Below are 15785 nucleotides of genomic sequence, written 5' to 3' on the forward strand. Positions count from 1 at the left end.
CCTCCTGCACCTTCTTGGGGCCTCAGACGCCACCCTGGCTGTGGGGGGTGGGGGGAGGGGGTGACCCTAGCAGGAGGCCTGCCCACCAGCAGCTCCCACAGATCAGGTGCTGCTCTTCTGAGAAGGGAAGAGATATCACTGCTGAAATGATTCCCCCACCCCCACCCCCCACTTCCCAGATGATCCACCGCCCCCCCCCCCCAGGCCCAAAGAACTTCCTGTCTGCGACAATCATTTGGCACATAATCACGTCCAGCCTGTACCCACTCTTCCACTCTTGGCTCAAATTGTATTGAAAATATTCTTATTTGTAACTTTGGGTGTGTGACATGCCCCCCCCGCCCCCTCCACCACCACCAAATTGTGAATATCTTGTAGGAGGGTCAGAGTTGGACCCTATTGCAATCCTGTGTCCATGCGTCCAGGATGGACAAGATAGTACATATTTGGCCACAATGCCAGGTAATAAGTCCTAATTCTTTCCTCGGGTAATCTGGTTCTTAGATGTCGATTAACATTATCTGCCAACAACAGAGTCACTAAGTTATTCATCTGTATGTTCCAAGAGTCTAGTGCTGTGCCTGGCAGGCAGGCAATAGACCAGTAAGGACCCTTTCTAAAGCTATCTTAAGTCCGTTTGGAAGCAAGTCTTCATCCAACAAGTTGGAGTCTGAAGGGTAAGTGGGCATTAGGGAAAAAGAGGGAGGAGGCGAAGTTCGGGGAGGGTGGAGAAGAATCTTCCAGACCTAGGGGACAGCGGGAGCAAAGGCCTGGAGTGAGGGGAGGGTGTGTATGTGTGTGGCCCTGTGGCAGGGAATGGGCTTCAGGGCCGTCTGCAGGAGCTGGAGGTCTTGGACAGAGTCAGAGGACGGGTCTCCTCCCATTGGAGAAGGAGGGAGGAAGGAAAGCAGGCGAGTGTGTAATCTGATGTCAGAGCACCGAGAAGGCTTCCATAGGATGGCTTCTACTTTGTCTCTGAGGAGGGAAGGATTCTTCTGAGTGGGAGGAGGGTGGGGGAGAGGGGAGAGGTTTCAGGAGAGAGGACAGGTTTGCAATAACCCGGGAGGAGAAAGGAGACACAACTGAACTGGGGGGAGTTGTAAGGATTTCTGAGTGGGGGTTGAGGGTCCGGTAGAGGTTGGAGACCACACGTTTCCATTAGGGCAACGTCTGTGGTGGGTCAAGGATTCGTCAGCACCCTGGTAGAGGTGGACTGATGGAGTTTCAGCAGATGGGAGGGATGAAGAGACCAGTGGGACAAGGGCAGAGGCGATAATGGCCCAGGTAAAGGACCATGGATGGGCTGGACAGAGTAGGGCAGAAGCAGGTTGGTCTGCAGGGGGAAAGCCCAGAAGGCAATGGACTGGAGTTTCCGGACAAACGTGGTAGGCTAGCCTGGAGTTGCTGGAGGTATCGGGGTGGTGGTTGGGGTGGGGGTCATCGTAGCAGGGGCAGATGTGGTTGATAACAAGGGTCCAGATGCCACGGGGAATGGGGATGCTCATGTGGAAATGGGGGTCACGGAAGTGGTGCTGAAGGAATTGCACTGAGGACACACAAGGCAGACAAGTGGCCCAACTCAACAGGTGCCCTAAAAGCAGCCACGGAGGTTCTAGGGCTCCCAGGAATTAGTCCAGCAGCTTCTCCCCAACCGGGGTCACAGAGAGGGTGGGGGCCTGCCCCGAAGCCAGCAGGCAGAACGCTCTCCTGCCCGGCGCCCGCAGGCCAGGGGTCACCTCCCCCAGGAGAGGAGCCAGGAGGCCCCCCAACCGCGCGACCCGGCCGCCCAACCGGAAGCACGTGGCCCCCTCCGGCGCGGTTGCCGGGGAGACGCCGGCTGTTTACCAGCGGGACACGGCCAGGCGACCGCGGCGGATGGACCAGCGGCGAGGTGAGCGCGCCCGCGCCCGGCGACGAGGCGGGCCTCCCCGGCCCCGACCCTGTGGCGACCTGGCGGCGCCCTCGGGGGAACAGGACGGGCCCCGGGGAGAAGCGGCCACTCCCGGGGCCAAGCCAGCCTGGCCCAGCTCACCGTTGGTGGAATGGGACAACTCCCGGGAAAGCGCGGGCCGTGCCCTCCTGGCTGGGCAGTACGGACGGGGACGCAGACCCACAGGGACACACGGAGAGACCGGAACCAGATCAGAGCCTCCCCCAGACCCAAGGCACCTCTCATTTTCTAGACGTTCTTGCTTCCTTGCCCCTCCCCCAAATGCCTGCTTCTGCCGTTCCCAGTTTGTTTTCTTCCAGAGCTGCCAGTACTTGGAAATAATTGAGCTCTCCTCCTCCACCTACCCCCTCCCCACACTGCTGTTGCAACCATCGCCACTGCCTTTTCCAAACCTTTGACCACTTGGTGGCTTGTGGTCCAGTTTCTCCACTCCCCCTTTTAAACAAAGCACTGTGCGTGGGACTGTCCGTTCTGATCATTTCGTCGGGGGTAGAAGTGGAAATAGTACCAGAGTTTTGTCCTGCTCAGGCCAACCCCTGTCTCCTGTTAGTTCTTCTGAGCACTTTCATCCTGAAAGTCCCGCCAGGGAGGGCTGGGGGTTGGCAGGGGATACTATTAACTGATCAACATTTTTAAAAGACCAATTCAAATGTATGCACCCTTGATGGGTATCAGCAGATGGTATGTGGGTGGTTATATTTTATTGCCTTTACTGTGGGTTTCGATTTGGGTTGTGAGTGATAGGAGGTGGTCTGACCCTGTGATGCGAGGCGGGCTCCCTTGGAAAGCAGGAATATGGCCTCCGCCTTTCCCATCACACGTTCTTTGTTTCCCGTTGATTTGGCGATTAATCTCAAGGAATGGGCGCCTGCTCTTTGGCAATTCCCTGGAAACAGTTATCAGTGTTTGTTTTCCTGACTCCTCGCTGGCCTCTGGGGCGCAGCTATTCTGTTTAAGTAAACAGGCCACTTGCCTATTCTGCTGGCAGCTTGACGGATGCCTACGCCTAGATCTTGTCAAATCACTTTGTGGTTGAGAATCTGCCAGGACTAGAGGTGGGGAAAGGAGCTGAGCCGGCGTAATGACGGGGGCTGCACAAACCTTCCTGGACCGACGGGGGTGGGCAGAGCCCGGGACTGTGGCACAAAGTGTGGGAACAAAGGCAAGGTTGGACCAGGTCCCCAAACACCTGTTTCCCCCACTTTCCTTCTCCATGGGGTAGATGCTGGGGAGAGTTGGTGTTCCCTCCATGTAACAGATGGTCCCTGCACTCGGGAGGAGGCAGTGGGTTATGAAAGCAGGTTCGATGGAACGGTTTTACCTGAAGGAGGTGTTAGTCTCTAAATAACCATGAGTGGGCTTATAGGAATTAGTCATAATTGAGGTTTTTCTCTGAGATAGCTCGCAGTCATGTTATCTTATGACCAGGGTGTCTTGAATATGACACCCCCCCCCTGAACATGGATAATTATATAGTACCAAAAGGTATAGAAAGTGCATGCACATACTGTTAAAAATAATCCAGCAAGGAGCCTGGGAGAACACATGACTTTTCCTCATCAAAGTTGTTAAGGAAGAGGTTTCTAAGTTACCAAACTTACTGACAGTTAAACCTTCCCGAGGCATGTGTGGGAGTGAGAAGCCAAGTCTGTGATAATTCTGTAGAAGCTGTGGCAAATTAATAGCCACTCCTCGAGGGGGGAGGGTGGGCCGAGAAGGGGAGTTGGTTCCCCGCTGGAGTTTATCTCAGGCAGAACAGTTGGACAGTTATGACCCCCTCTGTCATCCTGAGTTCAAGTGCAGAGCTGCTTAATTGCAAGGGAAAGACTTCAGAACTAAGCGAATGGGTGGGGGGTGGGGGGGGGTGGTGGAGGGAGGGACCACACACGCTTCACAGTTGATCAGAAAATAGATTAAAGTAACAAGGAGATGGGCAGGCTTTTTTGGTGCCGGGGAGAAGGTTCCTGAACTCCCGGCAGCCAGATTGGGTGTGAAAACCTAGCTAGAAGTGTGGAGAGACCCAGTCTGTGGATAGACTAGAACAAACACAGAGGCCTTTACATTAAGAGAGAGAGGGCAGATTTTGAACTGAGTAGAGCTTCAGGAATATACAGGAAGACTGTGTTTTGCCTGGTTTTGGTTTTGCCGGAGAGGGAGAGGATCTTTCTAAAATTTGGCAATATTGGTAACATGCACAGAACGGTAACGTTAGAATGGAAAACTGCGGGGCGGGCATTGCATCGTTCAGGATCGTGTGACGAAGGTAGCTCTGAGTGAGTTTGAGCTAAGGATGCAATTAGAGTGTGGAATCAGAAGGCATGTATTAGAAAGGCATTATTTTGCATTTTTGAGGCAAGTTCGTAGGCGGCAGCTCATTGAAATCAACCTTCCAGTATTTCTGGGCAGTGGGCGGGGCGGGTGTGGGTTCCATGCTCTGCCCAGTGGGTTAGAGGTGACTAGCAGTAGAACCACCAAGGGCCCCCTGGGGGAAAAAGCTCTGAAGCAACAGGTAAGGCATTTGGACCTAAAATAAGAGAAAGTACTGGACAGACAGAAAACCAAAAACACAAGCAAAAGAACCTTCCCACCTAGTAAGCCTTTACCGTGGATACGCCAAGCCCGGTGCCTACAGCCGTGGTTACATTATCTCATATCACTGTCATCGTGTTGTAGATAAAGGGACTGATGTTAGAGGTATTTACACAATGTCTTCAAACTCAGATGGTGAATTCTATAGATTAGGAAAGAGATGTATCGGAAAGGGAGAATGTCTGTCCCCTGGCTACACAGCTAACTCTGCAGAGCCTGAAATAGAACCCAGGTCTTACTGTACCAGGTCCTGTGTCCTTTGCATCCAAACACGTTGCTTCTTGGGGACCGTGAGGCCCTGGGAAGTTACCGGACGGTCTTTAGAGGGTGGAGAGAGACCTGGTCAGCCTGTGGGCACAGAACAGCAGTGTGGTTGGTAGTGGTCAGGATTCGGAGGGAGGAGGGGAGTCTGAGACATCCAAGTGTCCTGGGAAGGATGTAACCAGGTGGTGGTAACTGTGTTAATGAAGGGGCCGCCAAGATGGTGAGGAAGGACACCTGACCTGGCAATTCGGGCCCGCACACAGAAATGCCCGTGCCTCCGGGGAACCCGCCTTCTGTGTGGTTTCGCTAAGCACTCACGAGCACCCCTAGCGGGAGACCCAGACACTGAGGCCCTCAAAGTGTTACAAGGTAGCTGGGAAGACAGAAGGCGAAGCCTGGTCCTCCAGAACAGGACCAGGTGTCACAAGACCTGGGTTCTATTTCAGGCTCTGCTTTGTGACCCTAGGGCAATTGCTCTGCCTTTCTGGGGAGTTGGTCTAGGACAGGGCTTGGTAAATGATGGCCCGCGAGCCAGATCTGGCCCGCCGTCTGTTTCTGTGTGGCTCACGAGCCGAGAATGGGTTTTATACTTTGAAGTGATTGAAAAAACTAAACCAAGAATATCCTGTGCCCCATGAAAATTATATGAAATTCTAAGTTCAGCGTCCATAAATGAAGTTTTATGGGAACAGAGCCACGCCCATTCGTTTACATCCTCTCTGTGGTGGCTGTCCCACTAAGAGGGCAGAGTTGCATAGTTGTGACAGACCCTATGGTGGGCAACACTGAAAATATTGGCTGTTTGGACATTTACAGAAAAGGTTTGCTGACCTCTGGTCTAGAACCCACGTACCTCGCTGTGAATTCCAGCCAATGGGTGGATCAGCACGGCGGGGAGGTTCGGGGGCGGGGCGTGCTGGGGGGGGGGTGGGTGGGAGCACTGTTCTTCCTTTTCCCTCCCCTCTCCCTCCCCACCTGGTGACAAAGTGAGGGCAGTGGAGGGAGGATTTTTTTTTTTTTACATTGATTTGTGCACAGCCACCTGGCAAGGTTGAAAGAAAAGGCAAGAGGAAGGAAACTGAAGTAAGGTCAAGCTGTGGGTAGGCAGGAAAAAAGTCAGGACTACGGGAGCAAGGGGAAACGGGTCAGTGGCCAAAATGGTAAGGTTGAGTCATTGGAACACAGATCACGTGGCCCCCAGAGCCGAAAACATTTCCCAAACAAGTTAGCCAGCCCTGCTGTAGATTGTGACATGACCTGTTGCTTCTCATCAGTCTGGTCTCTCAGCTTAAAGTCCACACCACCCCCCCCCGCCACCCCCAACCCCATAAGAATAATAATTCGTCTCCCACCCTAGTCACCGTCTAGTGCACACTTGTTTATTTTCTTCACAGCAACTATTACTCATTGAAAATATCTATTTACTCGTAGGCTCAACACCTGTCTTCCGTCACTCTTGGTTCACTGATGGGTTTTTTTCCAAGTAATTGAAATGAATGAATGAATGAATGAATGAATGAATTGCAGCCAGCGCCCCTCTCCCCATGCCAGAAATCCAGAGGGAAGCCGCTAACTCCCAGCCAGTTGGCACTAATTCTGGCACCCGGGGGAAGGGGGTGGTGGTGTGAATGGCTTGGATCGGGGAGCCCCAGGAAGTTTCATCCGCGGCTTCTCTTTTCTCTTCTCCTGCTTCCTTAGGGGTCTTGAGAAGCAATGGCCACGGAAGCCCCGGTGAACGTAACTCCCCCTGAACGCAGCGCTGTTGGCCGCACAGCAGCTGACAGCTTCATCAGGCAGCCAGACTCCATAAACATGCACCTCACCAGGCCCAAATCCGCCAAGGGACGGACGCGGCCGAGTCGGCACAAACCGCAGGACGCGGCGCCGTGCTCTCACCGCGCGCCGGCTTCTCTGCCTCCAGCCATTCGCTGTGAGTCGCCAAGCAGCCAGAAGCCAGGAGCCTGTGCACCCAGATCTCCAAACCCGGGAGCCCCCGATGAGATCCCTGAGCTGCTGCAACAGGTGCCCCTGGGGGCTTCCTCTTCCCTCAATAAATACCCAGTCCTTCCTTCCATCCACAGGAAGACGCTGGAGGAGGGGGCCGTGGAGACTGTCGCTCGAAAGGCCAGCTCCCTGCAGCTGAGCAACACCCAGGCTCTGTACCGAGAGGAGGAGACCGGCACTGTGAAGACAAGTGAAGAAGGTCCCAGAGCTCCATCTTGTTCCCCAGAGAGGAAAGCCATTGGCCGAGCCAGGAGACAGGCCTCCTCCAGGGCTGGAGACCTGAAGGAGCCATCAGAAGGGGAGCCACGGCTGCTGCTTGCGGTCAGGTCGCCGTCGGGCCGAAGGTTCGTTCGCTATTTCCGGCCAACTGATGACTTATCCAGCGTTGTGGCCGTGGCTGAACACGAGGACCAGGCTGCCTACCACCACTGCAGCATTGAAACGATGGAGGTGCCCCGGAGACGTTTCTCTGACCTCACCAAGTCTCTGCAGGAGTGCAGGATCCCCCACAAGTCGGTGCTGGGCATCTCACAGGAAGAAGGGGAGGAGTGGCCCTGAGCCCACAGCCACCCAGCTGGGGCCCTGGGTCTCTGAGTAACGGGCACGCTTGGGTGCTGTGACCTCCCAGGCAGCTCGATTCCAAGTGCCACGTGAGCCTGCTGCCGCTGTGACCGTTGGGGCTCCCTCTCCACGGCATCTCCTTTGGAAGCAGCGAAATTTGTACATGCACCTGGGGCACTGAGAAGGTTCTCCGCCAGTTCTTCAATCCTTCCCACCCCTGGAGTGAACCAGCAGGTTGCCAGGGACGTTCCTGAAACTGCTGTGACCAGGCCTCCTCCTCCCCAGAGTTCTGGGTCCTTTCAGGAGCACCTGCCTGCCTTCCCAACGAACCCTCCCTCTCTTGAAGCCAGTGGTTTGCCTTTCTGTATTTGATGCAGGATTAAACACTTCCCAGAGAGGCTTCTAGTCTGGTAAATAACCAGGGCTCAGGAAATGTCGAACTGGCATTTGTATTTCTTGCAAGCATCTTCAAGAAACTGGCAGTTGGCGCTATCTTAGAAGCAGCAACTGTGCTGGGATCGGGTGGCTAGAGTTTCTTGGGGATTACTGTTTGTGTGATGTGGCTTCAGAGGAAAGACTTGCTAATACAAATCCCCCAACACATCGGCATTTCTGAAATAGTCTTGGAGCTAGAAAGTAAATTGCGTCCACAACCATGGATGAGCCCAGTAGCTACTTTTAAATAGAGACTAAGTAGGTTTGCAAATATTGGTAACTACTCTGTGTATGCAAAACTCTTCCCAAACAGAAAGGCCAATGTGATTGCCCTTTCTGATTTCCCTTTTTGTCACTCGCGGAATCTTTTGTTTTTAAATCATATAAATCTACAAGTCTGTGCATGTTTGCGCTGAAGGCCCCCTTGGCTTATCTGGGTGGGGATACAGATTTTTATCTCCCGGGTGTCTCGTCTACTTCAAACATGGAGACTCCCTAGAGCGAGGACAGCGGTGCCCCTGTTCTGTGATCTGGTAACCTCCAGGGGACAAGGGTGCCTCGGGCGGGTGTCACTGTATTGCACCTGTTGCTAGAGGCCACGTGCCTAAGGGTCTGTCTGACTGGCATGAAGTGCATCTGAATGCCTCAGCCCGTAGCTGTGCTCTAGAGCATAGAGTGCTGGTTTTCCAACTCTCAAGTGGTAACGCGGACAATTTGCCAAAGTTCTCTTGTATTGGGAGTTTAGCGAGACTTCCACCTCTCATCTGGATCCTCTTTAAGGCCAAATCACCCTTCAGAGCAGGGAAACATGTCCCTCAAGAGCTCAGCCCTCATGAAGCCCCGAGTACCGATGTGCTCCCTCTGCTCCTGGGTCCACAGAGAAGGCAGGAGTTCTAGAAGCATATCAGTGTTTCGGCCTCAGCAACAAGTGCATCTTGTGCCTAGAGAAGGAACGTGGCTGGATTCGTTACTTCCAGCAAATCGCTACTCAGCCACGGAGATTAGCACCAACGCCGTTTCCTCTCAAGAAGGCTCGCCTTGTCCTAACTGCATCCCACACCACCCAGATCACCGGAGAGTGGGTTATTTCTGAACACGGGGTAAAATTTCCCAATCCCGTCTCGGCTGCAAAGGTCAGCTGGGGCTTTCAGGGCCTTGGGCAGGCCCACGCAGCTGGTCCCCTCTCCCAATCACCGACCGTGGCAGAAGGGACTGGCGGCTCAAGCCTGGTAATCACAGGACAGGAAAGTACGGGACTTTCACCTCCCACCCAGGACTCAGGCACATATCTGCCTCTGATCTAGGAGGCTGGGAGAAGAGCCTCCCACAAAATCACACCTACTCTGTGTGTAAGAATAAAATCCCACCCACCTGGGACTCGGTAATTTCTCCAGGCAGGAAATCTTTGGAAAACTTCAGTGAAACGGAGCATGCTCGAGGGAGTTAGAATCTTCTGCACTTAGGGGTGTGCTGCTATTTAGCTAGAATTTGGGGGTGGCAAAAACAAAGTGGAAGGCATGAAACAGAAATATTTTAGGGTATTTTAGGACATGTGAATAAAGCTAGATCTGAGACACCTTAATCAACTTTTTTTTTTTTTTTTGGACGAAAGGCTACAATAAAAATCGATTTGTGTGAAACTGAGTCAGCAGAGAAGCGTATCTTCTGTTTTAGCACAGGACTTGGGCTACCACGCTCCAGCGGACAGAGGGGTTCGTTAACCTGAGCTTCTTGGGAAACGACTGGGTTCCGCTGTGAAATCCAAGTCCTCGCCCCCAGGCACCCTGGGTGCCCACCCTTCCTGTAGCCTTTCCTTTCCGTTTATGAGAAGCCTTCCTGAACTTCCCCTGCAAATCATTCCAAGTACTCTCCTCTTGAGGCTGGCAAGAGCAGACACTGTATCAGAATTTCAGAGTGGTGGTTCTGCCGATGGCACTGCCACTTGGGCACCCTGGCCTAGTGGGCTAAACTGGGTCCAGCGCCCTACTTCTGGTGGCTTGGCGCTTTGGGTGACCACTTTGTGGTCACAGACCTCACTCATTGGTTTAACCAGTGGTCACTGAGGACCTACCTTGTGCCAACCCTTGGGTGACAGGCATTAGGTGCCCTACCAAGAGCGCATGGGCAAGGAAATGTGGAGCCGCCTCTGACTCTCAACTCCAGCCCAACCCGGCTGAAGTTGCTGGCTGTTAGCTTTCCCCGTGAAAGACCCTGGAGTGAGGACCAGACCAGTTGTTACTGTCTCCTGGCCACCTCGTGGAAGTGCAAAGGGAGGTCCTCCCCACCTTTCTGGTGATGGCACCAGCAAGTCTGGTCATCAGCGACATGAACTTTGCATAGGACAAAGCTTCAGGGCCGGTTTTCCCAGCGTTTCTCCTGATGTAGTCCAAGAGGTAAATCAGTCCTGGCAGCAGAAGGAACAGCAGGAGAAATCAGTGACTCATCATTTAGAGTCCAAAAAATTTTCACCAACAGATGGCAGGTGGTTTTAACACAACAGTCCTCGCCCTGAAAGTACCTGGGGATCTGGCCAACAGCTGGCAAGCCAGGGCAGTCCTGATGAAGAGATATGTACGTGAGCATGACTACGGGCCGGCAGTCACCCCAGAGATCCCACACAAAACACTCCACAAAAAGGTTGACACCAGCCTTGTGGTTTCCGTTTCAATGAAAAACCGTGACGTCTAAGGATAGATCACTATCCCCGCCATGCGGTACAGAAGTGGGCATTCCAGGAACTAAGCTCTGCTTTCATCCGTGCTCTTGCCACGATCTCCAGTGGGTTTCTGGAGTCAAATGAAGCCATGCTGCCCAAGAGGCAAAAAAGTTCCCGTTTCCAGTTTTTTTAAGGTCTTCACAAGAAGTTAAGATAAAACGACGCACAGCTTCCCATAGTTTGAGGTGTGTTTTAGATGAGTGTTTTAGATGGCAAGGTGATCCACGTTCCTACCTTTTAAACAGAACTGCGAAGAAAACTAGATGATTTTTACTTTAGCCTGAGTTCGGAGTCCGTCTGAGAAGCAGACAGGAACATCTGTTTCCGTAGTCCACTGAGCAGTACCCCGCCAGGAAGTGAAAAGTTTGGAGCCCGTTCACCCTCGCCCCGAGCCTGAACCAACCCAAACCCAGCGAAGGTCAGAGGCCACCGCGGAGGAGTTGACAGAATCCAAGCGGAGCCGACTTCGGGTGACTCACTAACACGCAAGACGGCAACTCACATTATAAAAATAAAATTGTGTGTTTTGTTTTGCGTCTACACTGGTGATGTGACATTTTCCTTTCCCGATTAGGGCAGTTTCTGGCAGCCCCTTCTGACGTCCGTCTGTGTTCCTCTACCTTCAAACCGTAGAGGAAGCAGCGGTGCTCCTGAACAATTTATGTGGAAGATCAAGTCTCTGGAGGTATTTTTGGATGCACTTGAATCCTATCCGAGGAGGTTGAACAACAGATGAGACATGCCGGTGGGTGCAGTCAAGCAAGCCTGGCTCCAAAGGTCTGCTGTGCTCTGGGGAGCACTGTGGCTCTGTGTTAGGAGCAGACTGCAGGGGCTAGGGTGGAAGAGGGGACACCATCTATGGCCGTGGACAGGCACCAGGGGAGAGATGATGTTGACTTGGGCCAGAACAGTAGCCACAGGTGTCACCAGAGGTGTCAGATTCTGGACACATAGCAGTTAAGGGGGGAGAAAAGGGCAAGATAGTTTGGCAGGTTGGGATTTACCCAAGTGAATGTCACTTGACCACGTCACCGCTGTGGATTGTTCCTGCAAAAAAAAAAAAAAACAAGCAAACAAACATGTCAGCAACAAACACATGGCGGGCAGGGATAAACCCTGACCAGCGGCAATGTTCATAGGAAGGAAGTGCATGAAAGCTTTGGGATAAAATGTACAGAGAATCCCAAAGCCATTAATTACTTTAATTGAGACGGGGGGCAATGAAAAATGTCACTATTTCACTTAATGCATAGGTTCAACAAAATCAGTTCATTACCATCTGACCCTCAGGACCTGATTACTGACCAAGGTTACTTAAGAAATCCTTGCGGGGCGCCTGGGTGGCTCAGTCGGTTAAACGTCCGACTTCAGCCAGGTCACGATCTCGCGGTCCGTGAGTTCGAGCCCCGCGTCAGGCTCTGGGCTGATGGCTCAGAGCCTGGAGCCTGTTTCCGATTCTGTGTCTCCCTCTCTCTCTGCCCCTCCCCTGTTCATGCTCTGTCTCTCTCTGTCTCAAAAATAAATAAACGTTAAAAAAAACAGAAAAGAAATCCTTGCTCCAGGGGCGCCTGGGTGGCTCAGTCGGTTGGGCGACCGACTTCGGCTCAGGTCACGATCTCACACTCCGTGAGTTTGAGCCTCGAGTTGGGCTCTGTGCCGACGGCTCGGAGCCTGGAGTCTGCTTTGGATTCGGTGTCTCCGCTCTCTCTCTACCCCTCCCCTGCTCATGCTCTGAGTCTCTCTGTCTCTCAATAATAAATAAACGTTAAAAAAAAAAAAACTTAAAAAAAAAGGAAAGAAATCCTTGCTCCAGTTAAGATTGTTCACATACCCCTTCTCCCTTTCTGCTGCCTCGATTCTGTTCATTCAAATCCAGCAGCTGATTGGGGATGCATCTTTTCTTGGGAGGGCAAATAAAACCACAGTCCTTGGACCTAATTAACAAAGCTTCCCAATTTCATGAGTTTCACGCCCCCCCCCCTGTTCTTTACAACAAGAAGATCTGTGCGGCGGGGACTTGGTCCTCTCTATGACCGGCTGAGAACTGCACCTTCTGACATCTGCCCCCTTAACAGAGAGGTAGGGGTCACGGCTCTGCTCTGATGGACACCCCGGGTCGGCTCGAGTCCCAGCCCCCTGTCGACCAGAGTGGCCGGCCACCTGCAGACAAACTGTGGGAGAGTGGTGGTAACTTTCGTTCTCCCAACTGGGAGGTTCAGCCTGGGAATCACCTGCTGCCCCCATTCCAGCCCTGTCCCCAGCCTTGGGGTGCTACAGGGTCAGCCTAGCCCAGACTTATGGGAACCCTGACTCAGAGCCTCTGGATCTAGACTCTACAGAGCTTTTATTAGTTTCCCCAACCTGGCCTGGGCCTTGTTTCTTCTTCTTCTTTTTTTTTAATGTATGCTCTTTAAACTTATTTATTTTGAGAGAGAGAAAGAATACAAGTGGGGGAGGGCCAGAGAGAGAGGGAAAGAGACAGAGAATCCCAAGCCGGCTCTGCACTGACAGCACAGAGCCCAATATGGGGCTCGAACTCATGAACCGTGAGATCATGACCTGTGCCAAAGTCCGACGCTTAACCCATTGAGCCACCCGGGGCCCAGACTTGCTCTTTGCCTTCTTAACGGAGTTCCCCTCAGGCCCTCATCTCATTCAAGTCATCTGTGACAGTTTCACTCAACAAATACATATTAAGAACCTCTATGCCAGGTACCTGTTAGGTCTATCAATGAACAGAGCAGACCAAAAATCCCTGCCCTTAGGGAGGTTACATTCTCACGTGGGGAGACAGAAAAAGAACAATAAGCATCACAAATAATACAGTGTGATGGAAAGGAATACATGTGATGGAAAATGGAAAAACAGCAGGCTAAGGGGGATCTGGAGAGCATGGGGTGTGTGTATGGAGGATGAGACATCATATGGTGGTCAAGGCAGAAGGAATTGACACGAGCCTCTGGGCGGAGAGCTTGAAGGAGGTGAGGGGGTAGTGAGATCGGTGGGGGAAGCCTGTCCCTGGCAGAGGGGATGCAGAGGTCAGAAGGAGCAAGTACATCCAGCCTCTTAGTACCTTCCAGGCAGGGTGGCTGGAGTGAGGGAGGGTAGAGCCATCAGACACCAGGGTGGGGAGACAGATCACACGGGACCTGCCATCACTGGACATAAAGGGAAACCACTGCGGGGCGCTGAGCAGAGGAGTCGTACCTGACACGTGTGTTCCGATCAGCGATCTGGCTGCCGTGCTGAAAACAGGCAAAGTTACAAGATGGAAACCCAAGTAGAAGCTATGATTTCCATAATCCACGTAAGAGATGGAGACCAGAGTGGTGGCCACAGCTGTCATGAGAAGCGGTCAGCTTCTGCGGATATCCTCCATTCACTATTTTAAAAAGTAGTACTCACTTTCATTGTAAAAACAGTATTAAAGTAAATGCTAACCCATAACTTGCTTCACCGTCATCGTTGATCAATTTTCCAGGCAGGAGAGGCTCACTCTTACGGAATCCATTGTGCTCTGTCCCCAAAACAAAACATGTGCCTTTTTTTTTTTAAATTTTTAATGCTTATTTATTTTTGAGAGAGAGCGAGACAGAGTGTGAGCAGAGGAGGAACAGAGAGAGACAGAAGGAGACACAGAATCTGAAGCAAGCTCCAGGCTCTGAACTGTCAACACAGAGCTGGATGCGGGGCTCAAACTCATGAACTGTGAGATCATGACCAGAACCAAAGGTGGACACAACCGACTGAGCCACCCACGTGCCCCTGCCTTTTTTTTTTTTTTAAAGGAAAACTTAGGGGCGCCTGGTGGCTCAGTCGGTTGGGCAACTGACTTCAGCTCTGGTCATGATCTCACAGTTCATGGGTTCGAGCCCCGCGCCGGGCTCTGTGTTGACAGCTCAGAGCCTGGAGCCTGTTTCAGATTCTGTGTCTCCCTCTACATTCTGCCCCTCCCCCACTCACGCTCTGTCTGTCTCTCTTTTTCTCTCTCTCTCTCAAAAATAAACATTTTTTTAAAAAGGAAAACTTAGAAAATATAGAAAAGATTGAAGAGGAGAATAAAAATCATCCATAATCCTTTCAGTCAGACATAATTGTTATTAATATCTTGACATATGTTATTTCTTTCTTAAAGATTAAATCGTTTTGCACATTACTGTCTTGCCAGTAGGCACACACGTGCATTTAACACTTGCCATCCTAACAAACACAGTGGTTTAGATCTTTCTTTCCAAATTTCTCCAGTCCTCGTGATTATTTTAAGGCTGAGTAATATTCCAACGTGTTGATGTACTGTAATTTCTTAAACTATTTCCCTTTTCTGGAACATGTCTGTGTTTCTAGATTTTGCTATAGAAGCCAGTGCTTGAATCTTCATTTATGTAGCTTTGTGCATCTTTGAATGATTTCTTTAGGACAATTTCCAGAAATAAGATTGGTAGGTCAAATTATGTAAAAAAACAAACAAACTAACTTGTGGATTTTGCTTTGCTTTCCAAAGAATTATATAGCAAGCATCTCAAGTCCCAATGCAGTGTTGACAATTGTGAGTCTACTGCTTTTGATAGAATTTTCCTTACTTTTGTTGGTTGAGAATAAAAACAAAGTTTTTTTCTAATTTTGCATGTCTTTTATTGCTATTAAATATTAAAATGTTTACATGTCTTTCAGCCTATTTTTAATGTTAAAGTAAAAAGCCTAAGCTACAGTTTATTTGCTGTCATAATCTGGGGCACTCCACATCAATTAAAGCCAAAGCACGTGGAGATTGATGGAGGGTGGAGAGATAAATTTCTTCGTTCTTACTAGTGGGAAGAGTCATGTGAATAATAATAATAAAAAAATACCATGTGTGGTAAGTATTACACCAGTCTTTTATCTCATTTGGCAATAGTCTGAAACCAACTGGCGGAAGAGAGTCGTACTGATTTACAACAAGTAGTCTGGGAAGAATATTAGAATGCTTAGCCTCACAGGAGCCTGGTCAAAGCCATGAGCATTCAGTCTGAGGACCCGGGCTACTAAGCCTCTGTCTCCTAATGCCTTTTCATTTGGGTTTTAGAAGAAGGCAGGAGAGATGTGAGAGGCAGACCGAGGCAAAGGCCAGTCTGTGAGTGCAGGGAATCTGTCCACTCTACTGAGAGCGTTTGCCTCCACTGCCATTTATACTGGAAAGGGGACCACTGAGGAGACACCCCTGGGAATTTCTGAAATGCTCTTGAACTGCGTCCTCGCTGTCCAGGCTGTGCTATGCTGTTCAGATCA

At 51.2% G+C, this 15785-nt stretch overlaps 1 protein-coding gene across 2 annotated transcripts; it reads left to right on the forward strand.

Moving 5' to 3' along the window:
* The first annotated feature begins 1735 nt into the window (after positions 1 to 1735).
* Positions 1736 to 11060, forward strand: UBXN10 (UBX domain protein 10). 2 transcript variants are annotated; one of them, XM_023258237.2, is made up of 2 exons: positions 1736 to 1891; positions 6503 to 11060. In XM_023258237.2, exon 2 carries the CDS (start codon positions 6518 to 6520, stop codon positions 7364 to 7366), a length of 849 nt encoding a protein of 282 aa, XP_023114005.2. In that variant the 5' UTR covers positions 1736 to 1891; positions 6503 to 6517; the 3' UTR covers positions 7367 to 11060. The 2 variants fall into 2 exon arrangements, with proteins under 2 accessions (XP_023114005.2, XP_044891135.1); XM_045035200.1 differs by lacking the exon at positions 1736 to 1891 and adding an exon at positions 1900 to 2165.
* Positions 11061 to 15785: the final 4725 nt, after the last annotated feature.

The sequence above is a fragment of the Felis catus genome, chromosome C1 (assembly GCF_018350175.1).
Source record: "Felis catus isolate Fca126 chromosome C1, F.catus_Fca126_mat1.0, whole genome shotgun sequence".
Taxonomy (NCBI): domain Eukaryota; kingdom Metazoa; phylum Chordata; class Mammalia; order Carnivora; family Felidae; genus Felis; species Felis catus.